The sequence below is a fragment of the Pelodiscus sinensis genome, chromosome 2 (genome assembly GCF_052426305.1).
Source record: "Pelodiscus sinensis isolate ZL-2025 chromosome 2, ASM5242630v1, whole genome shotgun sequence".
NCBI lineage: Eukaryota > Metazoa > Chordata > Testudines > Trionychidae > Pelodiscus > Pelodiscus sinensis.
Window position 1 is genome coordinate 122,306,409 of NC_143053.1, and position 27,713 is coordinate 122,334,121.

Below are 27,713 nucleotides of genomic sequence, written 5' to 3' on the forward strand. Positions count from 1 at the left end.
GTGTCTGCTCATTCTTGAAACTAGCATCTAAGTTTTAGGCTCTTTCCATCCTAATTTTGGCTCTGGGAAGAATGTACTATGTTGAACAGGGATATCTCCAATCAATTCCTTTCCTGTTGCTTCCCCAAGGAGATTTCTCTTTCACATTGTTTCTTTTCCATTTGGTTCCTCTCTATCAGACTCCTTTGATAACTCTTGCAAGCCAGCCGGTTAATAGCAAATAGATTATATGATAGTTACAAAAAATACAAAGCAACTCCCTCGTTCTCCAGGAAAATAGGAACATTACACATTATTTTTCTTACTTGAAGAATATATTCCCACCGCTCTCAATATGTTAGTTTTGCATAAAGCCATGAAAAAAAAGCTTAAGTTGAGAAATATATTAGTTTTCTAGCTACATTTTGCAATGCACTTGTATCAGATTGTGATGGTCTCCCCATGCTTTATGAAATTGGTTTATAAATATAAATATGCATAAGTTGAAGATGCTTTGGATAAAATACCTCATATAACCTATCAGTTTTAATGTTACAGTCTGCTGGATCTGTATGTCTTATTGTAGGACATGTATCATACTTGTAGGTAAAGTTAGAAATACAAAGGATGAGATTATTTATAGTTTCAAATGTGCTAATGAGAACCATCAGTGGTGCTTGGGAAGCCTTAACAGCTGGGTGATCGACTTAGCAACTTATAAACAGTGATTGTCCTGTAAGTCCATGAATGATTAGACTGGTAAGACATGTGACCATAACAACTGGTACTGGAATTCCATTTTGACCAGGCAATTTTCCATAGATGGGGGAATGGAGAACAAAGGACTTTTGCCTAGGGAAAAGTCTATTTAAGCAAAGGGAAGTTATCAATCCTTGGCTGTGTCTACACTGGCACCCCTTTCCGGAAAAGGGATGCTAATGTAGACTTTGGAATAGGCAAATCCGCGGGGGATTTAAATATCCCCCGCGGCATTTGCATTAACATGGCTGCCGCTTTTTTCTGGCTTGGAGATGAGCCGGAGAAAAGCGCCAGTCTAGACGTGATTCTCCGGAAAATAAAGCCTTTTCCGGAGGATCTCTTATTCCTACTTGAAAGATTGGAAGGTATTTGTAGGCTTTATAGCCACAAACAAAATAATGGCCAGCTAATGCAGTAGTTCCTGATAGACCACTGTAGCTCAGAAATAGCGAATATTCATAATATCCAGAAATGCCTGACTCAGAATGGCCATATTGATTTCTGGAAACAATGGTACCATTAAAAAACTCTGTCCCATGTATCGTGAAAGTCATATTGTTACATTTACTTACACCCACCTTTTTACTTATACCCGTACTTGAGCCATTACCAGCCCAATAATATTGTCCTGGAATGGGATGGGCCAACAGTACATAATCAGAACCATTAAGTCATATGTCCTGCCAGGTTTCATTTCCTATAAAACTAGATGAGGTGTCTAACTGGGAGGCGTTTAAGGGTATTGTTATCATTGGTATTCCTCCCTTACAATGCATGGGAGGGTGACTACAGATCCAACAGCGAGAAACATTCAAGTCTTGTCCAAGTTGGTGTACATAGTTTAAGAAGATGTTGCCGGTAAAGGCCAAGTCTAAAATTGCTAAGCAAGACAGAAACAAAAGCAATTTCATGACGTGTGGAGTGGCAAATCCTATTCAGGTGAGGGAGAGGTTACTAGCATGATCATCCTCCAGTGGGGCTTGGTCTTTATCACCAGCCCAAGTTGGGTGCCCAAGGTCACAGCCTATCAGCCCAGTCCTTCAAGTTCAGCTGTTCCAGTTGGAGGACCAGGTAACGTATATTCAGTTCTACAGCCATGCAGAAAAGAAGGCTTCCAGAAGTAGGAAGAAGGCAGGAAGAGAGGTATCAACCAGTACCAGGAGCACATCCACCATTGTTTCTCTTACTCAGGCCCCAAACGTCCGAAAGGGCTAATGGGTTGAGCCCATGGGCACACCAGGTACGGCAGGTGGCGTGGGTGTTTCGGTGGGTGCAGTAGTCTTCTTGCAGTGAGAGGTGTGAATCCACGTCTTGAGTCCTTCTAGCTTGACGGCTGTATTGGTTGCCAGCAAGAGCTGGTAAGGACCCTTCCAACAAGGTTCCAATGCTGACTTTCTTTGATACACCTTGACATGAACCCAATTGCCAGGCAGCAGGGAGTGACACGGTTCCTTAGGTTCTCTTGGAAGTGCCACCTGAACCTGCGAATGAAAGGCCCTAACATACTTTATAAGGGCTCTACACTAGTCTAACAAAGTATCATCAAACATATGAATGTCTTGGAGGTGGAGGGGTGGGGGGGCGGGCAGCCTCATGGGCCTGCCCATCAATATTTCACGGTGGGAGAGTTCAGTTTTTCTACTTGCTGTGGCTTGCTTACTCATCAGAGCCAAGGGCAAAGCATCTGGCCACTTTAACCCTGTTTCAGCACAGATCTTGGCTATCTTGTTTTTAAGAATGCCATTTCGCCTTTCCACTGCCACAGTGGATTCGGGGTGGCGAGGACAATGCAGGTGTTGTTGAATCTGCAGTGCCTTGCACAGCTCTTTCACTACTTGTCCAGTGAAATGAGTGTCTCTGTCAGAATTGATTGATAAGGGTAGTCCAAAGCGAGGAATGTATTCTCAAAGAAGTTCTTGATGACTGTAACGGTGTCAAATTTAACACATGGATAGGCTTCTATCCAGCCGGAGTACATACCTACAATAACAAGAACATACTCATAAGAACAGCACTTCTGCATTTGAATTAAGTCTATCTGAAGATTTACGAAAGATCCCCAAGGGGGCGCATGTGCTGTTCTCTTTGTTTTTACTACTTTGCCCACATTGTGGGCTTGACAAACAGGGAAACTTTGGCAGTATTGCTGGGCCAGTTGAGGGAATTTAGGAGCATACCAATCTCGCTGTACTGCAGCGATCATCCTTGCTTACATGGGCCACCACGTGGTACATGCGAGCAAGGAAAGGGATAAGACCTACAGGCGCTACCAAGCGGTCATCTGGGGAGCACCAGAGGTGATCCGGATGCAAGAGGCACCCTGCCAGTCTCCAAGACTCCTCCTTACATTCTGGGGCCTGATCTTGGAGAGAGGCAACATCAGCAAGGGTTGCCAGAGGAGACTGGGTATGGTAGAGGAATAGGGAAGCTGCCTGAGGGGGAGAAATGGTTGCTGCCTTGGCTGCAGCATCAGCCATGGCACTTCCTCAGGTAACATCATCATAAGATTTCAGATAAGCAATACACTTAACAACAGCAATGGCAGAAGGCAATTGTAAAGCATCAAGCAAGGCGCTTACATAAGGATAAGGACTATTTAGAATTTTATCATCAGTAGATGTCAAAAACCCTCTCTGTTTCCAGAGCTGACTGTAGTCATGGACAACACCATATGCATACCTTGAGTCAGAGTAAATAGTGACAGTCTTTCCAGAAGCAAGAGTACAAGCTCTAGTGAGGCCACCAGCTCTGCCACCTGAGCGGAGGTGACAACTCTCGAGGACCTTATGTTGGGTGCAAACAGCGTAACCTGAGACAAAGTTTCCATGAGAATCATGCTGACATGATCCATCCACATAAAGAACAAAATCAGGGTTCAGGAGAGGAACATCCTTCAATCCTTCAAATCTACACAAGAATTAATGAGTGAGGCAGTGACGGTAAGGCAGTCTTGGGGTTCGCCATCAGAGGGCAACAGAAGGAGTGAGGCGGGGTTTAAAATGGGACAGCGATTGAGTTATGTTACCCGCAGACAGCAACAGGATTTCAAATTTAGTAAGCCTTGCAGGGGACAAATGTTGAGTTTTAGTGCGTAATAGAAGGGCAGCAACTGAGTGAGGAACAGCCACAGCAAGGGGAGACCCCAAAACGATTGCAATTGAAGAAGAATTTTCAACTAGAAAGGCAGCAGCAGCAACAGCATGCAAACAAGGAGGCAGGCCTGCTGCTACAGGGTCAAGTGGAGAGCTGAAATAGGTGACTGGACACTGCTTATCCCCGTGAGTCTGAGTAAGCACCCTTTGAACGATTCCTTCCCGCTTGTGACAAAAGAGAGTGAAAGGTTTGCTGTAGTCAGGGAGATCCAAGGCGGGAGCCTGAGCCAGGACCCCCTTAACATCAGTGAAAGCTTTTTTGGCTTCAGTGATCAGTGACAAGGGCTCAGGGGTATCCTCAAAAGCCAGTGGCTTTACAATAGATGCATACCCCATGATCCATTGCCTACGGTAGCCAGTCATGCCCAAGAAGGTGCGCATTTGAGCTACTGTGACAGGCCTGGGAACCTTAAGGATTGCCTCAATCTTTTTGGAAGAAAGATGCCTCTCCTGAGCCAAAGTGTCATGTCCTAGGTAGTGAACATGGGGCTGACAGAGTTGTAATTTGGCCTTGGAGGCTGTATGGCCTTTCTGCACCAAGGAAGTTAGCAGGACGAGAGAGCCTCTTTTACACACTTCTAGCGGAGGAGAATAAAGAAGCAAGTCATCAATATATTGACCCAAGGTTGACCCAACTGGATATCTTCCAAGTCTCTTTTGAGGATCTGCGAAAAAAGAGAAGGGCTTTCAGTGTAACCTTGTGGGATCCTGGTCCAAGTATACTGCAAGCCTTGATAAGTAAAGGCAAAAAGAAATTGACTATCAGGGTGGATGGGAATAGAAAAGAATGCAGAGCAAAGATCAATGATGGTGAAATAAGTAGCCGTGGGTGGGATACAAGACAAAATAGTAGTAGGGTTAGGGACAACAGGAAAAGAAGGGAAAACAGTAGCATTGACAGCTCTCAGGTCTTGCACAAATCTCCACTCATCCTTCTTTCCTGGCTTCTTGACAGGGAGAATGGGGGTATTGCAGGGACTCTTGGTTGGAACAATGATGCTTTGCTGTAAGAGGGAGGTGACTACCAGCTGAATGCCTTTCTCAGCTTCAGGTCGAAGTGGATACTGAGGAACTCTAGGCAAAGGCTTAGTGGGGTTCAATGTAATCTTAACAGGAAAGTCTGACTGAATGATCCCTACCTCATTAGAATGCTGAGAACATAGGTAAGGTGGCACTAATGCCCAGAGTTTCTGCTGCTGATCAGAAGGCAAATCAGATTCAGCAGAGTCCTCAGAAGCCTCGGCCAGAGCTGCCAGGGCAAGCAGCTCATTCTCTTGGGGTACTTCAAGGAAGACCCCATCAGGATTACAGTATATAGTACAGCCCAATTTACAAAGCAAGTCCTGCCCTAACAGATTAACAGGGAGGAAGGGCTTAAAAGGAAAGCATGTTGATTGGTTATGGGCCCGATGGTAAGGCAGAGGGGTTGGGAAACTGGATGAGGAACAACTTGGTTCGAGATACCCACCTCATGAATGGTTTCAGAAGACTTTGGAATATTAGGAAATTCGTATGCCCGCAGCGTGGAGCGGCTGGTACCTGTATCTACTAGACATTTAACCCTGGAGCCATTTATAAGACAAGAAACGTAAGGACCAGTTTGATCTAAGGATACAAGCGGGGCAGAGATGATGTTACACTCCCTCAAACTGGCCTAACAAGACTGACCCGGAGCAACAGGGTTGGATAGGTTTGGAAAACCCGATGGGTTTTGAAAGCCTGGGAAGTTCTGAAAATCCGGGGTTGACCACTGCGGGGGCTGTTGGTTTGGGCACTTGTTTTTCCAATGCCGGGGCTCTTGCAATAATGGCAAGTAGTCCTTGAAACCCCTGGTACTGTGCCCCAGCCTCTGCCCCTTGCAGAGGTTCATTCTCTGCTGGAATGTTGAAAATTCTGAATTTTTAAAGCCATGAGCTTAGTCTCTGTGGCTTCCTTCTTCTTATCCTGACATGACATACAGTGATTGGCAGTGGCAAGGAGCTCCACCAATGACTTAGTCTGCCAGCCTATACAAATGGTCTTGAGTTGCTCTTGAACCTTTGGCTGTAAGCCCTGAACAAAAGTGGCAGCAATGGCTTCCAGAGCCGTTTGTGCAGCATTCTGGATTCCAGAATGCTTGTCAAAAGTCTGCTTTAGCCGGTCCACATAATCCGCTGGGGACTCTCCCTTGATTTACTTGCAATTATTAATTTTAGCCCAGTCAGTTTTCTTAGGACAGACTGTAAGAATTGTTGCAAGTATCCAACCACGTGCTTGCTCCAGGGCACGTCCTATCCCTGGATCTTGCATTGGACACTGAGCTTCCTGAATCAGTCTTGCTCTGACTTCAGGTGGCGTAACCACGCACAAAAGTTGGTTCAGGTCTGCTCAAGTGGGATTATAAAAAGAAATCACAGTTTCCAATTCCTTCCTAAATTTGATTGGTCCCTCTCTAATGTTTAGGAATTCCTTTACTAGATTTCGGAGATCACATTGCATTCAAGGAGCATGCACTGTTACGGTATTAGCTCCCTTTGTACCCTGGCCAGGGAGCTGATGCAAAGGCACCAGTAGTTTAGGTAGCTTGCTCCAAGGATGTCTCACATTTTTGTTGTTGTTGCCAAGTGTGGGAAGAGACAGGGGACGACATCTCTAGATCATCTCGGTGGTGTGGGTCAAAGAGGCAGCAGAGGTCTGCCAAGTCCGGTGACTTGGTTCTCTCCGCTTGTGAGGTATCTACCTCAAGATCTTATATGGTGTACGAGTGGGGGGGCTAACCCCCCTCATGTTCTCCTCATTCGGAGTAGGTCCTTAACGGTCTTCGCTGCCACTATCCCATTGTCAGGCGTGTGATTCACTTGTGACTCTGATTCGCATGGATAGGGGGTCCGGGCCCGCCCTCTCTCATGGATCCCAGCCCAGGGCCCTAAGGACAGGTTCATTGGGACCTGCCCAGCCGGTGGGGCCAACGCCCGAAACTCACCAGCTCCATGCCCCACCCTGGGCTACTTCCTATCCCACTACCTTCTCACCGGACCCTGGTCGCCCCATGAACCCTGCCCCCGGCTTAATCTTCCAGAGCGTGCTCCTCTTCAGCCTCCGCTGCCTCTCTCCCCCAGCCTCCGCTGCCTCTCTCTCCCCTTCCCGGCCCTGCTCCAGGTTTAAATGTCCCGCGCTGGCGTCCTCGCAGCATGATGTCAGCCGCGGCGCATATCACCTTTCCCGTTCCCCCCGCCTGGCTCCGGTGCGCCGGCTGGCGTCCTGTTCTGGCCCCGCCCCCGCCTCTCAGCTGAGCGGCGGCGGCGGTGCAGGGGCCACACACTGCTCGCGCTTCCTGGGCTGCCCCCAGGAGCATGAGTGCGACCGCAGGTTCAGTGCGGGGTGGATCCGCCTTCGTGGGATGGAGGCAGCCCACCTCGTCACATATGGGGACAAGATTATAGGGAGGTGGTGGTGCAGGACTAAATAGGCCTAACAAGTCTTCCTGTCCTTCGCACTTGTCCTCCACCTTTACTGGCAATTGAGGATATAAAGAAGCTGGGGGAGCTGATGGGCCGTGCTGTGCCACCGACTTCTGTTTCAAAAATTTCAATTGATTTTTTAATTTTTCTTGGGAGTCCTTCAGACTCTCCTTACCCAGGATTCATTTAAGCACTTGGCTGTTTCCTCATACCACTTAAAAAATTGTTCCCACTGTCCAGCCAGTATTTTCACCCCTTTTGACTCTAGAGTTCCCCTAAGATGCACTATCTTGTCTAGAGCAAACGTTCCCATTAAAGGAAACTACTTTGCTAGATCATCCCTGGTATACCAATTCCATTTATCCAAATACTTGCAAGTCTCCAAACCATAATGTACATACATGTATTAAGCAGGCATCCCCTGGGGAGGGGGAGGGACTTCTTTAGATCCCTTTCCACCAATCCCCTAAACCAGACTCAATCATTCCTTTTCATTCACACATCCATCAGGGTCACGATTTTGAACTGAGGGGGTTCAAAACGAGCCAGGAAACAGGGAATGGGTCACATTCTTCTGTTGAGTCACATTACTCATCCGACCACCCTTGCATTCAAGATATCCTGGTCATCGGGTTTCCTCTAGCAGTAGTCTTGGGGCGGCCAGAGCCTAGACGAGCACAGACCTGGTCAACGGCTTATTTGTGTATATAGGATGGCTCAATCCTACACCATCTCATTCTACTCCTATTTGTCCATACGGTGGCTCATTGCACTGCGGCACAGGGTTTGAGATTTCTCCCTAGTCCCTGGGCAGCGCCAAACACACTTGAAAAGCTTATGAGGGAGGCGGAAGGGATTCAGTGGAGGCGCAACGCTCATGACCCAATGTTCTTATCAACAGGGTGCCATTGGCAAAGGCACTGCCACACCCTTTTCCCGCCTACATGTGAGTTCAAAACTCACCCCAGAACCAGAGACAAAGGGTGGAAAAGAAACATGCACACACAAGCAACCTCCTCCATCACACATTCAAAGTCACCAGCGAGTTTCTGTAGGACATGTCGGGTCGAACAACTGGACGCAGACTCACTCATACGGGGCAAAATATGCACTGACACCCCTTAAATGAGAACCAGAACCAGAATAAACTAGAATTAACCTTTAAGTTTTTGTGGAGAGAGTCTGGCAAACCTGTATCAGTAACAAGTCTTCGTTGTCGCGTCAGCCAGGACGAGGGACACCAGCAGTCGAACCAAAGCAGCGTGGGAAGTCCTAGTCGGAGAATTCAAAGGTCTCCTAATTTTAGGCACTGAGGACCCCGACGCCAGCTGGCCTTCCACAGCGACCATCCCCGGCGTTGCAATCCGAGTCACAGCACCAAACTGTGGAAGAAAACACAGTCTTCACATTCGTGTTTGTTTCAGATCTGCCAGAGGCACCTTTATTAAAGCAATTAAGCAGCTGCTGGGAGGGTCTTCACCAACCGACACAGGCAGACTGTGCAGATAGAAAAGCCCCCCACCAGGGAGTCGGTATATAGTCGGTATACAGCACAACTTTCTCAGTCCCAAATAAAGAGACAACTACCAAATTAGGAAAAAAGCAAGATCATAAAAACAGAAAAGCATTTCTTCTGCAGATAACCAGATCGTTCCGGTTTTCTCAGAAAAAGAACAGTAAGCATTTTCCCTATCTTTATTCAACAGCATTTTCCTTCTCAGGCCTCCAAGCAGGTATGCACACTTAGTCAAAGTTTTAGGCCTACATTTAGGGCATAGCTTATTTAGATTCCACACCAGTAAAAAAAATAATTGAATTGGGGTTGACTAGTATTATTGGAAACATTCCATAGAACTAGCTCAGTCCCTCCACAGACCAAACAGAAGCTGTGACTAATTCTTGGCACTGATAAAGCTATAAAAATGGCCAGGCATGCTATTCACCTCCTTTTCCACTCCTGAAGTAGAGCAAATTATTGTGGAACACTGAGGGAAGAATGAACAGCCATTAAATATGTGAAATATCTAAAATAAACCTCCTCTTGAGATCTAAACCCAATGCACCCCTTAATCATGCACAAACAAAAAAGGAAATCTCACCTGTTTTCCATTCAGGAGCAAAACCGGTTGATCTATTAATTTATTTGCAGATTTCATACTGTTTAGTCCTAATTGTACTAAGGATTTTCTGTACAAAACTGAGATGCCGAATGTAACCTATACAAAATGACACTGAGTATGTGCCAAACACGTTTCAAATAAGGTATCCACAGGCATTTGTGTAATAGACTATATTAAGATCCTGACATTGTACTTTGCTCTCTTGGTCTGCCTCATTTTTTTTCTAAGAGAGCAGAAGAATCACAATGAAGACATAACCTGATAGTCTGAGGGGAACATTGTAAGGAAAACAAAGGTATGTGCTATGTGGAAATGACATAGGCTATGTTTTAAATAGACACCTTGAATATTTTGGAAAGGATAACCCTATGATTTTGATATGCGTGTCTTTAAGTTACACAGGGAAGCCATGGAGAGGCCAATTTTATAGCCTTGTTGAGAAGAGGGGCAAAATATTAATACAGATCAATTGTATGTTATTCATATAAATGAACTTTTCAGGAAGGAATTAACCACTGACAAAGCCTGTACTGTGAATTCATATAATAGAAAATCATCTGGATAATCACACTGCTGCAGAAGTGTTTGATATACTATCAGATGAGAGAAGGTGTTTCTTTCTAAAACAAAACAATCTCATCCTTCAGGATAGTACTTAGGGTTCCCAAGGTGTGATTTTCAACCGGAGTGCCCAATCAGCACCACTGACCAGGCCATTAAAAGTGTGGTCAGCAACCAGCAAACTAAGGGAAGCTCCCTGCTTACACAGGCTCCCTGCAGCACTGGCTCCACAAGCAGCAAAATATCTCCCCTGTGCCTCCTATGCATGGAGCAACCAAGTGGCTTCACACCCTGCTCTTATCTGATGACTCAGCAGCTCCCATTGGCTGGGAACCATGACCAGTAAGAATTGTGAGGGTAGTGCCTGTGGACAGGGCAGTGCACAGAACCACCGGCCCACACCTCCTCCTAGGAGCCGGAGGAGGGACATGCTGCTGCTTCTGGGAGCTGCTTGAGGTAAGCTCCACCTGGAGCCTGCCACCTTGTGCCCTTCCCCCAACCAACTGCCCCAGCTCTTATCTCTTTCCCACCCTCTGAACCCCTTGATCCCAGCCTGGAGAATCCTCCTACACCCCAAACCCTCATTCCCAGCTCCACCCCAGAGCCCACGCTCCCCCACACCCTTCAATTCTCTGCCTCAGCCTCAGCCTCAGCCTCAGCCTCATATAACTGAGCAAGTGAGTGAGGGTTTGAAAGTGAGGGCAGAGCCTCAGAGAAGTGGTGGAGTGGGGGCAGAACAAGGCTGTTCTGTTTTGTGTGAGCAGGCTTGCTGATAGGAGAGCAAAAGGGGGAGTTGCCCTGGAGCCCGGTGATTCAAAAGAGCCTGGAGCTCCTGGCTGCCTTTATCACAGGAACCCCGGGCCCTTTAAATCAACACTGGAGTGATGCATTGTGTTCTGGGCAGTTCTCAGAGCTGGGGGCGGGGGCAGCACCATTTGCTCTGGGTAACGGGGAGGGCTGGCTGCCACAACCACACCCCCCTCTGCCTGAGGTCCAACCCTTTCAGGAACTGGGTGGAGCTGGGGCCCGCAACACCTTGCCTAGATGGCACCAGATACTGAAATAATTGGCAGCTCACTTTATCCCAGGAACCGGTCAGACTTTGACATGCAATTTTATCTGACTTTTCTTTGAATGTTTTCCCCGTTATATCCAACCTTTGACTGATCAACGGCTGATCTTTGTGACAAATTAGACAGTGGAGGCGGATTGGAGATCTACGACTACAAGAAGATATAGAACAAGAACAAACAAGAAAAAGAGTGAAAAAGTGTATAATCCCTTACTTCTGTGATTACTGCTATTTCCTTCCTCCTCCTCCTCCTCCTCTTCCTCCTCCTCATTAAGGGAGATTGATTTCTGTAGTTCAGAGGTAACTCTTCATAAAGACAGTGCTGTGGAATGAAAGAATGATATAATTTAAAACAAAGGCAAATGATACATACAGTTTTCAAGCTGCAATTTTTCATTTCTGTTTTGGATTTATGAGTGCAAACACCACTGTCACTGTTTAGAAAAAATGAACTAAAACCTTTTGTTGGGAAATGCAGCACTAGAGCTCAAAGCTCACCTTTAACTCTGCACCCATGTTGTTAATACAATATGTAATGAAATGGGCATTTCTTATGCAGAAGCTTGTAGCACAATCTAATACAGTACAAGACATTTTCAGGATGCTTCACTTTTACGTCCATGTGCACAGTGTGATGGGGAGTGATCAAAAGGTGTGCATGTGTTCAAGAAGCCTTCCCCATGCCTTGTGAATCCTGCATAAGAGACAGGCAAAACTATACACTCCAAACTCAGAATTCCCTGGGTGTGTCCAAAAGGGGCAGAGAAATGATTGCTCCATAGCTCTTCCCTTTTCTCAACATCAGATACAGGTTGGACCACTGTGATCCAGCATCATTTGGACCTGACTGGTCCCGAACAAGAGAATTTTCCAGAGTAGGGGAGGTCTCCTGCCACCAGCCATCACCCGCTGCTGACAGGCTGCCCCCGCAGGCAACATTGCTTCACCTTCCCTCCCCCAAACCTGGCTGGGCTGCTTGCCCAGCTATTGCTGGTTCCCAGGGTGGACCAGGCTCCAGCTCCAGCTCCAGCTCCTGCCATAGGGCTCTGTTCTTGTGCAGCCAAGGAGCAGCTCCACCCCAGCCTTGGCCCTGCTCAGCCAGGGGGCTCCAGCCCCGTTCTTGTGCAGCCGGGGGAAGCCGCAGGGCTCTGACCTTGTGCTCCTAAGGGCTGCTGGAGGACACCAGCTCTGATCCCGTGCTACCTCCAGCCAGGCAGTCGACTCTGATGTCCCGCCTGGCTCTCCTGCCCTTAGGCTCCCAGGCTCTCTGCTCAAGGATCAGAGAGCCCCAGATTTTGGAGGTACAACATGTAGTAGGACCAGGCTGCACCTTAAGAAGGGGCCTAGTAGTTGTCAGTCTTCCTCTGCATGTCAGGTTGCACATGGGAACTCTGCCTCCTGGTGCTCTAGCTAGGGTGTTGCAGCTCCAAACCACCAGGCTTTGTCTACACTATAAGGTTTTTGCGGCAGGGAGTATACTAACGATGGACTCATTAGTATGAGTCGTGATGTCATTAGCATATTTTCTGCAGATGCTTTTTGCCCAAGGGGTTTTTGCACAAAAAGAAGAAGTGTAGCCACGTCCGTTTTGTGCAAAAAAACCCTTTTGTGCAAGATGATAAGAATCTTGCGCAAAAGGGTGTTTTTGTACAAAATGGAAGTGGCTACACTGATTCTTTTTGTGCAAAAACCATCGGCAGAAAATATGCTAATGACATCGTAACTCATGCTAATGAGTCCGTGTGATGAGGCGGACAGGTCCTGCACTGAAGGGCAGGGAGTAGCCCAGGCCCAGCTGGCTGAGAAGGCCCCGCCCCTCCAGCCCTGCACAGCAAGCTCCCAGCAGAGCCTGGGTATAAAAGCAGAGGGAGCCCTGCAGCCAGGGAGGCTGTAGGGGGAAGGAGGAGGCCAGGCCGCGCCGGTATTTCTGCAGCAGCTGAGATCCGAGTTGCTTCCCGCGGCCAACACTGGAGCAGAGCCAGCAGCCGGGAGGCAGGAGTGCCCGCAGCCCCAGCGACAGCCCAGGTGAGGACCGGTCCGAGGGGCCAGCGGCCTACGGGGGAACCAGGGCGCGGCAGGAAGCAGCCAAGGGCAAGGGACCGGTCGTGCGGCTCGGTGCGAATCGGCCGGAGTCCCCGCCGCGCGGGCAGGAGCCATAGTCCCTGCCTAACGGGCCTGGGCTGGGAGCCGGTGCAGAGGGAGGCCCGGGTCCCCCAGCCGCTGTTTCCCTACTTTGGGCAATCAACCCCTGGCCCAGGAAAGGCTTCTCCGGTGGCTGGGCTTCAAGAGCCTTATTTACCCTGCTAGAGGGGCATTGACTTTGGGACTAGGCTACTAGAGCCATATTAACCCTGACAGAGGGGCACTGGACTTTGTGATGAAGCCGAGGGCGGGGACTAGCCCCTTGACAGTCCGTCATTAGCATACTCTCTGCTGCAAAGACTTGTAGTGTAGACATAGCCCCAGGCTCTGACTAAGGTTATGTCTACAGTAGAAGCACTGCCACTAGCACAGATACAGCTCTGCAGCTTAGCTACGCTAGTGCTGTCGTGTAGACAGTTGCTACAGTGACCGATGAGGCTTTTTCCATTGCTGTAAATCTACCCCTTTGAGAGGTGGTAGCTAAGTTGATGGAGGAATTCCTCCATTGATCTAACAGTGTCTATACCGGGACTTAGATCAATTTAAACATGTCTCTTGGGAGTGTTAATTTTTCCCACCTTTGAGTGACAGGCTGAAATTTTAGATGTAGACCAAACCTCTGTGATACAAATTAGTCTTGGGTGAGATCAACAGAACAAGTCAAATCTGGACAAGATCAATTAAGTATTTTAACATGAATATTTACAACTGAATCATTTAAGAGGCTTTTAAGTTTCAGGCAGAGCCCTCTTTCATGTTGCCTCCCTGCTCTCCAGTGGTAAGATCTAATTGTTTAAAAAGTAAGGCTCTAGTTCTTATGATAGCTGAAGTAGTCTCAGAACCATGAACCATGTGTGACAGATGCAGTGACCTCAACCTAGCTTTGCAGAACCCAAATGTTTGACTTCTTTCATTCATCTCAGTGGGTACTAATTCCGATGGTCAGTAACAATACTTGAAATGTAAATGTTAACTATTTCAGTGCTCAAATCATGTAAAATATGGGAGGAATAATTACGCAGTACAGATTGGTGCAATTTTCTCTGAGTGACATCTCATTTTGGCCCCATAAGGGAGTGGGCTTGGGAGAGTAACTAGTTTCACCCAAACCCAATCAAGAAGGAGCCAAGGCCAAGAAGTTTAAAGGATCCCAATTAGTAGGGATACCAAATTTCTAATTGCACAAAACCAAAGATCCTGCCCCTGCCATGCCCCTTCTCTGAGGCTCTGTCCCCACTCACTTCATCCCTCCTCCCTGTTGCTCCCTCTCCCCTACCCTCACTCCCTTGCTCATTTTCACCAGGCATGGGCAGGGAGTTGGGGTGCAGGAGGGGTTGAGGGCAACGGCAGGGGGTGTGTCGATGGGTGTGGAAGGGGATCTGGGCTGGGCCTGTGGGACTGAGAGTGCAGGATGAGGCCAGGGCTGGAGGTTGGGGTGTAAGACAAGGTGCAGGCCCTGATAGGGAGTTTGGGTGTGGAAGGGGCTCAGAGCAGGGGTTGTGGCTTTCCAGATGTAAGATCCGGGTGGTGCTGACCTCACTCGCTGCAAGCAACGACGTATTCCTTGGCTCCTAGGCAGAATCATGGCCAGGAAGCTCTGTGTAGTACATAATGTCTCCTTCCACGGTCATCGCCTCTGTACTTCCACAGCCGGAGTTCAGGACAGGGTGGGGGCAATGCAATATAGTCCCATGGCTGTCCCTCCACAGAGCCAAGGGACTATATTATATTTCAGGTCTTATTTTCCTACTGGTTGTTGAGCATATTAAGACGTACATTTTTCACAAGCTACTCTCCCAGTCATGAGTGTTAGAATTTTTTTACCCTAATGAAAGCTCAGATTCCTAGAGTTTTCACAAAAAAACCCCAACCCCCCCAAATATGACAAAAGTTGTGATAAAGTCATGAGAGTTGGCAACAGTGAGCAATTGGGATGTTTGGAGATATAATCAGATTTATTATCCTTTTTGTTATAACAAGAAATTTCTGTAGAAAACAATATTAGTGTTGTTCATGTAGTTGATATGAAAGTTAATAGTTATTTACTTTAATATTACTGCAAGACAATACATACATGATGCAATCGTATGACCTTTTTCTTTTCTGTTTGAGAGAGCAGATTTTTTTCTAGAAAACAATATATAGTTTGTAATTTTTTTTTCTGGCTACGTTTAATTTAATAAGACACATTCAGTGATTTTATACCTACTGACAAATCCAGAAATTAAATATCCCAATTAAAATATCCCAGCTGTTTAAAATATCTTATTATTATCCATGATACTGAATTTGTCCAACCACATGCAATTTCTGTGATTTAAAGCAGTTAGAAAAGTCCAACTCTAAGCATTCATTAACATGGCTTTTTGAAGCACACAAGCTGGAAGCAGATGATGGCCAGGAATTTTATTAAAAGTTCAAATCAGGTAGTGGACAGCATTTATCAGCTAAAGGTAGTGTGGGATCAGACAGTTAGATCAATGTACATTATGCAAATATCAAGATTTTTGAAAGTGATGATGTGATTTGGTTGCCTCAATATTTGGATGCCAAAATAGAGAAAATTTCAAATAACTTTTGAAAATTTTGGATTAAAGTTTTACATTTAAGCACGTAGCTGCATAATCTCACTGTTACAGGATTTAAAACCTCAGTTGTTTCCAAATGGCATGGAACTTGCTCATATTTTGATCAGCTTTTAAGATCTGAAACTTCAGTGGCAGAAGTTCTTCCATTGTCAATTTAAACACCAGAATAAAATCCCTGGCCTTCATTATAGTCAAGGGGAGTTTTGACATGGAGTTTAATGAGGTCAAGAATTCATCTCAATTAAATAACCTGAAATACAGGAGGATATTTAATCCCTTTCATCAAAGGAAGATGTTAGGATTTTAAAGACCCTCTGGACAACAATGAGTTGGATGACCCCATGGAATTTCTATCTTTGATTCATGTACCTGGCAAGAGCAGATCATAAGTAGTGGCCCAGATGCTTTCTCCTTTACACAGTACAAAGAGAAAAGAATTTTGCATCAGGAATCACTTAAATGCTACATGTTATTGACATGCCATTAAATACTAATGCCTTTATCTACAGGAAAAAGGGATTTACTTTATTAGTAATGATCATTAACTACTACATGAAGGTGTTGAAAAGAAAACCAGTCTGCCATTTCAGATTTCAGTTGGGGAGGGGAGCAACCTGTGCATACTATGATGCGGGGAGAAGAGAGTGCGTGCATGGGGGTAGGGGTCAGACTGAGGACAGCATCTTCAGCAGTGTTAATGAGAATGCTCAGTACAAGCCAAACAGCAAATTGAGGGGACCAATCCTATTCACCCCCACCACACACACAGATCACCTCTTATTAAGACTACTAAGGAGCTGGAAAACTCTATTTTTTGGGGAGACAACTTAGCAATTAGCTGACAGCAGCACTTTATTTCATTCCTATAGAAAAGAAAGACAATTTAAATAAATATTAGATCCATTCAGTTCCAACACTAGCACATTCTAACATCCTATCACAAGTTACTTAGGCTATGTCTACACTACATGCTTTTTTTGAAATAATAGAATGAGCATCTGCATTGCAAGCCCATTATTTCAAAATAACTTCAAAATAACAGGCTTCTTACTCTGACTTCTGTAACTCTCATTTCACAAGGGGTAAGGGAAGTCGAAGAACAAGTGTTCTTTTGACTTCCTACTGTGCAGACAAATCCAAAAGTCAATTTAAGGTACTTTGACTTCACCTATGCAATTCACGTAAATGAAGTTGTATATCTTAACTCAATTTTAGCCTGCAGTGTAGACATACTGTTAAGGGATTAAAGATGATCACTTTGATAAAATTCCTGCGTCTTTATTCCACATTTAACCTTCAGATTAAAAAGAACCTTTATACTCTTCAAAAAGAAAACTACTTTACCATCCCACAATCAGCCTAAAAGAAATCATAAGAAGCTACATTTATACACCATACCAGAGAGCACAGATTACTACACAATTTTTATATTCAGACCCTTTGCCTATTTCTGCATTTCAAAAAAATGTGCTCAGTTACCTAAACAGAATGGTTTTTATGCTTTGTTGATACTAATTCTGAATATACTTGGTATTCTGTTTGTCTACCTTGTTATTGCTTTTAAACTATTCATATTTTAAATCCTAAAAAATATAATGTGTTAGTGTGGCGCTTGGGTTGTCACATCAAGGACTCAAAATTTAAGAAATTCCCTCAAAATGTCTTTGCTCCAGGAATATTAGTTTCACAACACTGGACACTTTTTCTTCCTTTTCCCCAATGTCAAATATGAAATATCCACATATTATTCTTTGTTATTAATGGACAGTATAAAATAGACAAGATTTGCAAGGAGTATATGTTTTCATTGCCAGAACAACCTTAACTCTGACCATTGTGCACAGTAGGAGTTGCACTTGTATAAGTGGCAGGACAATTCGTCCCAAAGAGAAGGAATTAGTACATTTAAAATGTTAGTGCAGAACCAGTCTTAGCTAAATCCCAGCAATGTTTGGGCTGGGGTGACTGATTTTAAATAAATTCACTTTTGAACAAAGACTAAATATTCCAGCCCAAAAGTTGAACTCTCCTTATAGTTCCCATATAAAGGAGTTAAAATGTATCAACAGTGCTAATCGTGACTATTATAGTATATAAAGCAAAAAACCTCACAGAGTTCTTTTACACACAATTTCAGATTAAGGGCAAAGAGCTAAGCCTCAGATTACAGACCTCTTCACATAAGGGTTATTTTAACAACAAAAGAGTCATTTCAGAGAAGTACAATTAATTTCAATGTTACACAGCTATTTAAAGCATCATCAATTAGCACATTACTAATGCTCCATGTTTACTAATATTGCATCATTAACTTCATTCTAGTTGATAGCATGCTTCTATTTTATGAGTCTTCTTGGGCATCACCCCACATCCACTGAACTAACAGAGACTAAATCATGTTTGATTTTCTTTAAGCTGTTTGCTTCCAAGGAATTTGAAACTAATTTGCAGGAAACAAACTTGTGAAAAGCTATACATCTTCCTTAAGTTAACTGACTTACGGACTGGGAAGGATGGATAGTGCAAGGATGGACAACTGGCATCAAGCCTGCTGAATCATTTTATTTGGCCTGCCACAGTCCATACCAGGTGTGAGATCAGGAAACACAGTGTTTAAGACCTTTCAAAATATCTAAAGTTGGGCATCCAAAAAGTGAGCCATATTTAAATATTTAGGCCTGTGACTCGCCATCTGAATATAGAACTAATGCAGGAAAAGAGGAAGCAGAGTTTTAGGTACTTTTAAAAAAACCTCTTTGGTGTGTTTTTTCAGAGTTATTTTATAACCTTTGCAAATTGAAAATTAGGGTTGCCAGATGGTTTAACAAAAATACCAGACACACTTGACATTACATCACAATCTACATTACACCTTATTTAGAAAATACCAGACATTTATATTTTCTCGATTTGTTTCCTGAACAGAAAGCTCAAGTACTGGACTATCCAGTTCAAAACTGGACACCTGACAACCCTAAATAATAACTTGGCAAAATTGCACACATAACAAACATTTTTATACCTCTAAACACAAATGGCACTCTAATTACAAAATGTGTGTTTTAAATATTAGTTGCTTTAATCCAGTGCAAAGAAATATTATGAAAAAGCATTTTGGGGCAAATACACATGTAACTTTTATAATTTGTTGTGAACATAGAATTTTCTTGATGAAACAATTGCTTTCCTTTTGTGGAATCTGCATTTTTTTCACAGAAAGATGAAAAAGAAGAAAAAATGTGTCTTTAAACATTAATTTAATCTAATTTAGGTATGAAGATGTTAACAAGCTTCAATCATAAATATGTTTATTGAGCAGTGTTTTTGCAGGACCAAGTTAAGATTGTCTGTGTGAACTAATTATGCATTTTCATACTTGAACATGTTTGCATTTTTTAGGGTTTCCCTTAACTTTGAATTCACTGAGTTTTTAGCGTTTGATTTTGGAACAGACACACAAGTGATTAGACACAGGTCACTGGCAGCACTGGAAGTAGAAAATGCATTCCATTTTTACTACAGGAGTTCTCCACTCAATTCCCGAAGGACATTCTTATCTTGCTCAGTGGCATACACTGAATGATTTAATCATCTCAGTGCAAGTCCTAGCTGACAGGTGATTTTATTAAAAGGAAAGTACTATAAAATATTCTACAATAATGGTGAAGCAATACATAATTCAGTATTTCACTATTACTATTGAATACTATGGTATTTATATAATGAAAGGTACCTGCATCCTGCTCACAAACCACAAGTGATACCACAAGTGATATAGGTAGTCTCATTAGAGAAGGAAAGGACAGAAAATACTCAGACTGAAGTTGTCTTTTAACCTTCAAGATGGATCCCCTGATACCAAAATAAAGCTATGTATAGAATCTTGTGCGATCAGTGCCCTTCCAGTGCATGGAAGGATTAGATTTTTTTATTGGCAAATGTTGATAAATCTTGATTTTAACACACACAAATTAAAGAAAAATATATTTATCAATAATTAAAATCAAACTTTACAGATAAGCAAAGCAAGAAAAATGCTGCTTGAGAATTTAACAGTTTGATGTACTGAATATATTTAGGTGTGTGATATTGACAATTGTGTTTTAGTGGCTATAAAATTTTAACTTTTTAAATCTCAACATCTATTATGAAATGATATTGTCTGACCCTCTCGTTGCCTAACTTCCATGATTTCCCATAACTGTGAACATTTAAATTGATAAAAATAGATAAAGCTTAAAATAAACTTTAATATTGTCTATCAAAATTCTAAAAAAAACAACCCCAAAACCCAAAAATTCTGCCAACACTACCCCTATTACATCTGTTCACAGATAAACAGATGATGTAATCCTCCAGTGATGTCACTCTGGCAACTTTGTCCAGAATTAAATGTCACTCTAGGAAAGTATTTCCACTTGCTAAGCTGAACTTCACTGTGTTATAAACAATTACAGTATATATCTAGCTGTCCCCTCATGTATTAGGGTGTAAAAATCTTACTCATTTTTTACAGTATATACATCAGTGGAAAGAGCTTTATTCAATCAACCATTAGACAAAAAAAATATAGAATCATTAATCAATAGTCTAACTGAATTTTACATTTTCATGTATGTACAATGTAATACATGGATGAAAATAACTAACTTCCTCTCTTCTTTAAGGTTAACAGAATAAGGACCATGGAGAGTAATGCATGTGTATTTTAAGTAGGCAACACATTTATTTACCAACATTGAGGAGCTACAAATGATCATATTTATTAGTATGTCACAATCCAGAAAGATTTACATTTTTCTTTTACTTACAGTCTGGTGAGGATTTTCCCCGGCAAAGTTAAATAATCACTGCTGTAGCTTGCATAAGCACTACACACAGATATACATTATTCATGAATGAGACTTATAACTGCAAGAAAGAGAGATTCATTATTAAAGGTATAGCCCATGTTCTCTTGAGAAAAGTGCTAGAAGGCTTAGAGGTCTGTGATATTTACGCAAAATAGCTTCTCTGTTTCCATTTAATATTTGTTGGACAAGTCACAGAGCCCTCGCAGGTAACAGCAGCATATGATCTCCTTGAAGGTTTTCCTGAGTTCTTGACTCCGGAATGCGTAGATAAGTGGATCAATGATAGAATTGCACATGATGAGAATGAGGTACAAGTTAAAGTGGGACATGAAACACACGCAATAGGGGTTATGGGGACAGGAGATGTAGAAAATCAAGTGGAGGAAAAATGGGGCCCAGCACACAACAAAAACCCCTATCAAAATGGTCAAAGTGATGGCCCCCTTCATGTTGGCACCTTGACGAATTGTGCCAGTCCCTGGAAGAACTGCAATCTTTTTTATATGCAGTCGGGCCAGCATAAACATGTGGACGTAGAGGGAGGCCATGAGAACTAGCATGGTGAAGAACATGCTGATGAGACAGATGATGACAACACTGCTGTCTGAGTAAATGATGAACAAAATGCCTGAAATTGTGCAAGCAGCCCAGATGCATGTTATGATGATCCCTACACGCTTCACTGTCATGATATTGTGGTACTGGAGAGCGTAAAAGATGGTAAAATACCTGTCCACGGCTATTGAAAGCAGGCTGCAAATGGATGCAAGTAAGGAACTGCAAATCACTGAGTCAATGACGTTGTCAATGTTTACGGTGAAACTTTGTGCACCAGTATCTGTATTGTTTAACAGGGTGATTACAATGGTTTCTGATCCATTTGACAGACTCACTAGCATGTCAGCCACTGCCAGACTACAGATGAAAAAGTACATAGGTGAATGCAGATTCTTGTTCTTGGCAATTGCCACAATGACCAAAACGTTCTCCAATAAACTTACAATGCCCAGAGTCACAAACACTTCAGGAGCAACAGAAAGTTGCTCATAGCACCCCCCAGAGGAGTAGCCTTTCCCACCTGACTCATTGGTACTACCATGCAATCCATAGCTGTGGTTCCAGAAGTGCAGAGGCTGGTGCACACCATGGTGGCGTGTGACGTTCATCATACAAAGTGCAGAGCCACCTCCAGGTACCTTTCCAGCTTGCTGCCTTTTAAATGTCAAGTTTCTTTTTTTGCCTTTCTCGTAGTCCTCCTTTGACTTTTCACTTGAAAAGTTATCACAAAGGCCTCCAAGGAAGAAAACAGTTAAAACTGTGGCATGATACCAAACAGCAGGATTTCAGAATCTGAAATGCTGGTTTTGTCTCTTTCAGATGCAGTTTCTAATGATCATCACTTCTAGCATGGTTATTAAGTTCCATGATATTCAGCCTACAGCTGTTCTGGTATTAATTGCTTATATCTTATATTGATGCATTCGGATATTTTCTTGTGTTCCATTAGGAGAGGTAAAGTGAAAATACTCAAGTGACTGCTGCTGAGCGGAAACAATTTCAAACCACAGGCACCACTCTGTCAGGCAGTGTATGTTTGCAGCTGGTTTTATGGTGAGTAGAGGGGAGAAAAGTATTCAGAGGCATGCTCCTCCTCTGCTGTGCCTTCAGCCAATAAGGCTAAGGAACAGAGAAAGTCTAGGAGATGCTGATTACATTTTAGGACTGCACATCACATAGCAAAATAGTTTCAGATGCAACACAGCTCCCTCCAGTTACAGGAAATTAGATTTTGTTTTGCTTCCTTATCTTTTCAAAATAGTTTAATTCCCCTCACACTCTACCACACTGGGATTTTCTGCATCATCACCATTGCTTCTTATAACTACAGCTGCTTTTAGAGCCTTAAAGAAGTCCTTAAATTACCCTGATGCCTTGGGTTATTCTTTACATCTCTTTTTAAGAACAGAAAGTTGTACTTCATATGCATGCAAAATATGCTCTAGACTGGGAATCAGCTGAACCCAGAGCTCCTCTTGGCTCTGTCACAGACTTCCTGCATGATCTTGGCTGTTATTTAATCTTTATGGCATGTCTACACTACTAGGTTTTTGTGCAAAAATCAGCGGAGTGTCCATACCTCAAGCATGTTTTTGCAGAAAAAAATACAGTAAATTGACAGGACAGAGGGCTTTTGCCGGTAGAGTTATTCCTCTCCCCACGAGGAATAACTCCTTTCTGTGCTACAGCTCTTGTGCAAAAAGGCACAAGTGGACACTATGCAGGGGTTTCTTGCGCAAAAAGAGCCTATTAGAAAAAGCACAGGTACTCTGATGGCCATTCTGTGAATGACAATCAGCGCTTTCTTGCACAAGAGTGTCCATGCAGTGTGGATGCTGTCTTGCACAAAAGCACATCGCTTTGGCGATGTACTTTTGAGGTGTGGATGAGCCTTTGCGCAAGACCCCTTTAATGTAGATAAAGTCTATGTGCCTAATTTCCCTATTTGTAAGATAGGGATGATTCCGGAGAAGTGGTGTGAAGATAACAGTATGTTTAAAAAGTGTAAGGCATTCAAGTGTAATAAAGCAGGAAGGGGAAATCACAGAAGGGTCCATAACTATTCTACAGATGATTCTGAGCTTTGAGACTCACCATCCTCCCTCAAGTATCAGCCTCACTGCTGGCAGAGTTTAGCACCAGATATTGGGGAACTAGATTGAGCAACTGCTTTTTCATTAGTTTTTCTGATTAGTTAAGCAAAGTTGTGACTTCAGATAAAGGTGTCTTAGGGATAACCAAAAGACCAAATAGACAGAATGTCCCAGTGTGATCAATAACCATCCCACAATGCTGTGCCCCATCAGCAGGCATGACAATAGTCTTAATTGTACTCCTGTCAGCTCTGGCTTAAAAGCTACTAAAAATACAATTCTAGAGGGGGAAAAACAGCAAGAGGCCTTAATATTTTTGTTCATCAACCCCTATAAAGTATTTTTAAAAATACACAACTACCAAACTAAAAGCGAATAGAAACTAGAAAGAACAGAAAAGGAGAAAAATGGCACTTGAAAGCTCTAAGTTCATTTGAGAATTGTTCAATGAGCTGTTCTTTAACACCTGACAGGAAAACAGAAGCAATGGCAGCTCTAGACATGGGCGATGTGGGCTGCTGCCTAGGGCGATGTGATGATGGGGGCACATATGAATAGTTTCACATGAATGGGATCTCCTGGGGCCAGCCACTAAGCAGGAGGGGAAACACAGCAGCCAGCTCACTCAGGGTCAGGGAGGACAGAGTCCTCACTCATCTCAGGTAACTCCTCTGCTCTGGTGACAGCAGCAGCAAGCTGGGTGCCCAGGGGCACTCCCCATTCTCCCTGGGACAGAGGACCTCCTATAGAAGCTCTGTGGGGAGTGCTGTGGCAGACTGAGGGTACGTCTAGACTTCCGCGTTTTGTCGACGGAAGTTTTGTCGACAGATACTGTCGACAAAACTTCCGTCGACAAAGAGCGTCCAGACACATTGAGTTCTGTCGACAAAGCAAGCTGCTTTGTCGACAGAACTCCGTAGTCTGGACGCAACGTTACAGGCAATAACACCTTCTGTCGACAGAGTTCTGTCGACAGAAGGTGTTATGCCTCATAAAATGAGGTATACCAGCGTCGACAAAACTGCTGAGTTCTGTCGACGTTATGTCGACAGAACTCAGCGGTAGTGTAGATGCTGGTATAGTTTTGTCGACAGAAGTCCACTTTTGTCGACAAAACTAGGTAGTCTAGACACACCCTGAGCTGGGGCAGGCTCTGGGTGGGTTGCTGAGTTTGGTGGGGTCGAGGGAGCGTGAGTGCATGCAGCTTCTCTCTGTCCTCTGCCTAGCTGTGGTTTAGAGTAGCCCTGCGGAGCTGGTCTGGGTTAGTTGTGGAGCAGGACTGGGTCCCCATCCTCTTTTCTTCTCCTGCTCCCCAAGAATCCCACTTGTCTAGGAATGGGCTTTCTCCTGGCTTTGTCCACAGGACTGGTGCACTGGGCACACATTTTGTGCTTCCATCACATCCCTTTCCTGCAGAGCAGCGACACATGGAGGACATTCAGTGCATTGGCTCACATGCCCCCACACCACTCAATTTTCTGCTAGGGTCTGCCTGCCCAGCTCTCTCCTACGCCCTCTCCTGCTTGCTGGAAGCAGCCTGGGGCCTGGAGAGGAGGGATAAACAAGGAGCTGGTGCACCAAAAAACTGAGACTGGAGTAGTAGGGAGGAGGGAAGGCTGTTGCTGCTGCAGCTGTGCAGAAAGGGAGGGAGGAAGGAACAGTTGCTTTTCTATAGGGGAATTGAGGGGGGAGGGCTGTGCTACCAACTGGGGAAGGGGGTATGACTCTTGAGTTTTTGGGAGGGGGGGGACCTTTAAATTTTGCTTCCCCATCAGCAGTTGAAGGTCCTGTCTTTCCTACTCCCCTGGCTCAGAAACTTTACTTATTTGGGAGGAGGGGGAGAGTGCTGCTGTTCCCCAATGTGAGGCAGGTGGTGAGTGCAGAGGAGATAAGTGATTGTTACTGAGATCAGCCATCCCATGTGTCTCCTCCCAACAGGAGAGAGAAATGGGGTCACAGTGGGTGGTGTCTGCCTGGCTGAAACACATACCTTTCCTTCAAGTGTTAATCACCTACCCACCACCCTCGGGTTCTGTTTGTTTTTACTACAAGTTGTACTTAACAGGGTGCTAAAATTCCACAGGGCAGGGAGGACATGTCAAAGCTATTGTTGGGCACAGTGTTATTATTGCATCAAAATTAAGAATAAGGAAATTTTCTTTCCCCATCTTAACCTGCCAATCATCTTCATGATCTGGAAGTCTCTGGGGTTCCTAGTGTGAGGATGTGAGGATAACGTGTGATTGTTGTGACGTTCACTTTCAATCAGGCCCTTAAACTCAGAGACAACTGAATGGGAATATAGGCTCTGCCCACAACCCCTCCCACCCCTCCTCCCCCAACCCCATGCTTCACCCCCTAGGGATACCAGATACTTTCACAAAAAATCCCAAACTGGCAGGGAAAAAGAAAAAGGTCACTGCACCTTTAAACATCCATGTGCTCCTCGCTCCATCCCCCGGCTCCACCATATGCAGCAGGGGAAAAATGTCCCCGCTGGCCTTCCATCAAAAAAAAAAAAAAAACACACAGAAAATACCAGACATTTTACATGTCTGGTATTTTCTGGGGTTTTTTTTAACCAGACAGGGGCCACAAATACTGGTCTTTCCAGGCAAAAACCAGATACCTTGCAACCCTATTCACTCCTTCTGCTCTGGCTTATAAATATGCTTGATAGAATGAACTTTTTCATTTTTATAACTTTGTGTAATATATGTTGTTAAGATTGTCGTTTTTTTTATAATTTTCACAGTTGTGGGAAATTATGGAGGGCGATCTGATAATTTTTAATGACAGTAGAAGTTGAGTTTCAAAGAGTTCAAGCTTTACAGCTGTTAAAATACAGAGAAACGAGATGGGTGAGGCAATATTTTTTTTTTTTTTTTTTTTTTGTAATTTTAGACAAGCTTTGGTTGTTGAGAGATTAGCTCTTTGAGCTCCACTGACCTGGAGAAGAACTCTCTGGAGTTCCAGAGGTTGTCTGTTTCACCAACCGTATTTGATCCAATTAAAGATATTACTTCATTCATCGTGTGGCTCGCATCCTGGTATCCACCTGACTACAACAAAACAGGAAAACCCACTAAATGTCAATATCACATGTCAAGATATACAAAATAAATATCCTAAAACCAGACATGATTTGTTGATTTAACAATTCATTCAATCATCCATTTGTAACAAGCGCAGGTCAGAAGTATATATCACTCAGTTTTAACTCTAACAATTCTCAAGCAGCAGTTTTCTTACATTCCCTATCTGTACATAGTTTAATTATTACTGATGGAAATATTTCAGGATTTGTGTGTACTGTGAAATCAACTGCTAATTTCTAAGTTATTTGCAAAAAAAAAAGAAAAATCCTAGTGATTTCAGGTGCCTAAATATCCTCCCTGCCCCGCCTCCACCACACATCTGAAATAGCCCCCCTGTGAGCTAGAAGTGGCTAGAGGGCTATAGGAGGGCCATCGCCTCAGGCAAGATGCAACCCTCATCTGACAGCATGGCACTCACCTTGAGCTGCAGGACGAGTACCAGGCAAAAGGGGCAAATGCAGCTGCAGCAAGGAGTTTCCAGGGCTTCTGCGGGGCAGCTCAAACTGTGGAGGAAGAACCCACTGAAGGGTGAGTGACACACTCAGGTTTTTCACCCACTGTTTCATTTCGCAATCTGATGCCATTCAAAAACAGCAGCCTGACTTCTGTGCCTTATGTCTTAGGGTAAATATTTAATCTAAAATAATCCATTCCCTTGTAGCTCTTAAAGGAAGGGCTTGGCCAAGAAGCACTGAAAATGACAATTCCCTTTGCAAAGGGCAGAGATATTAATGGGCCCAGCACCCAGGAGAGCAAAGGACTGAGCAGCTTACTTCCTGTGCCCCAAGGACATGCCTTGTCCCTTAATCTCCTAAGACTCCAATTTCACCTGTTCTCTATGGAGAATACGGTGGGTCACAGTCTTGCCTGTCAGAAGCAGTGTTACAGTTTGCAGCAGCAAAGGCAGCGCTGCCTTCTGAATTTTAGCTCTTAGTGAACAACATTTTGTATTTGTTCTTATTCATTAGCTTAGTGTTTAGCTTAATGTTTAGTTTTGCACACTATTTTAATAAAATTTAATCAAATTTTGTGTCAATTTTTTGAGTACGTTTATGAAAACTTGAGATTAGTGATTTATTTCTGAAATTTTCACTAACAGTACTACATACTTAAACACAAGGGGTACTAAAATACAAGTTCGCCCAGGGCGCCATTTTACATGAGGCCAGCCCTGAACAGAAGAATGTCTTAGGGTACATCTAGACTACATGCCTCTGGCGACAGAGGCATGTAGTCTAGACGTACCCTGTGTTTGGTACGGCAGCGATTCACAGTAAGGGTTTAGTTCACAGCTAACT

The 27,713-nt window shown here is 44.0% G+C and overlaps 2 protein-coding genes and 1 long non-coding RNA gene across 3 annotated transcripts in view; 1 reads left to right on the forward strand and 2 right to left on the reverse strand.

Moving 5' to 3' along the window:
- The window catches only part of LOC102444510 (glutamate decarboxylase 1-like), a 107,450-nt gene extending 98,347 nt beyond the window's left edge, over positions 1 to 9,103 (reverse strand). The window contains exon 1 of the mRNA XM_075921405.2: positions 8,490 to 9,103. The gene's annotated coding sequence lies outside the window, so the exon portion shown is untranslated. The remainder of the gene's footprint in view (positions 1 to 8,489) is intronic.
- A 3,885-nt stretch (positions 9,104 to 12,988) lies between these two features.
- Positions 12,989 to 26,449, forward strand: LOC142827198 (uncharacterized). Its single transcript, XR_012901728.2, has 3 exons — positions 12,989 to 13,108; positions 22,174 to 22,277; positions 26,222 to 26,449. It is a non-coding gene; the product is annotated as an uncharacterized LOC142827198 (long non-coding RNA).
- Positions 20,578 to 22,253, reverse strand: MC4R (melanocortin 4 receptor). The gene has a single exon (XM_075921410.2). It carries the CDS (start codon positions 21,833 to 21,835, stop codon positions 20,837 to 20,839), a length of 999 nt encoding a protein of 332 aa, XP_075777525.2. The 5' UTR covers positions 21,836 to 22,253; the 3' UTR covers positions 20,578 to 20,836.
- Positions 26,450 to 27,713: the final 1,264 nt, after the last annotated feature.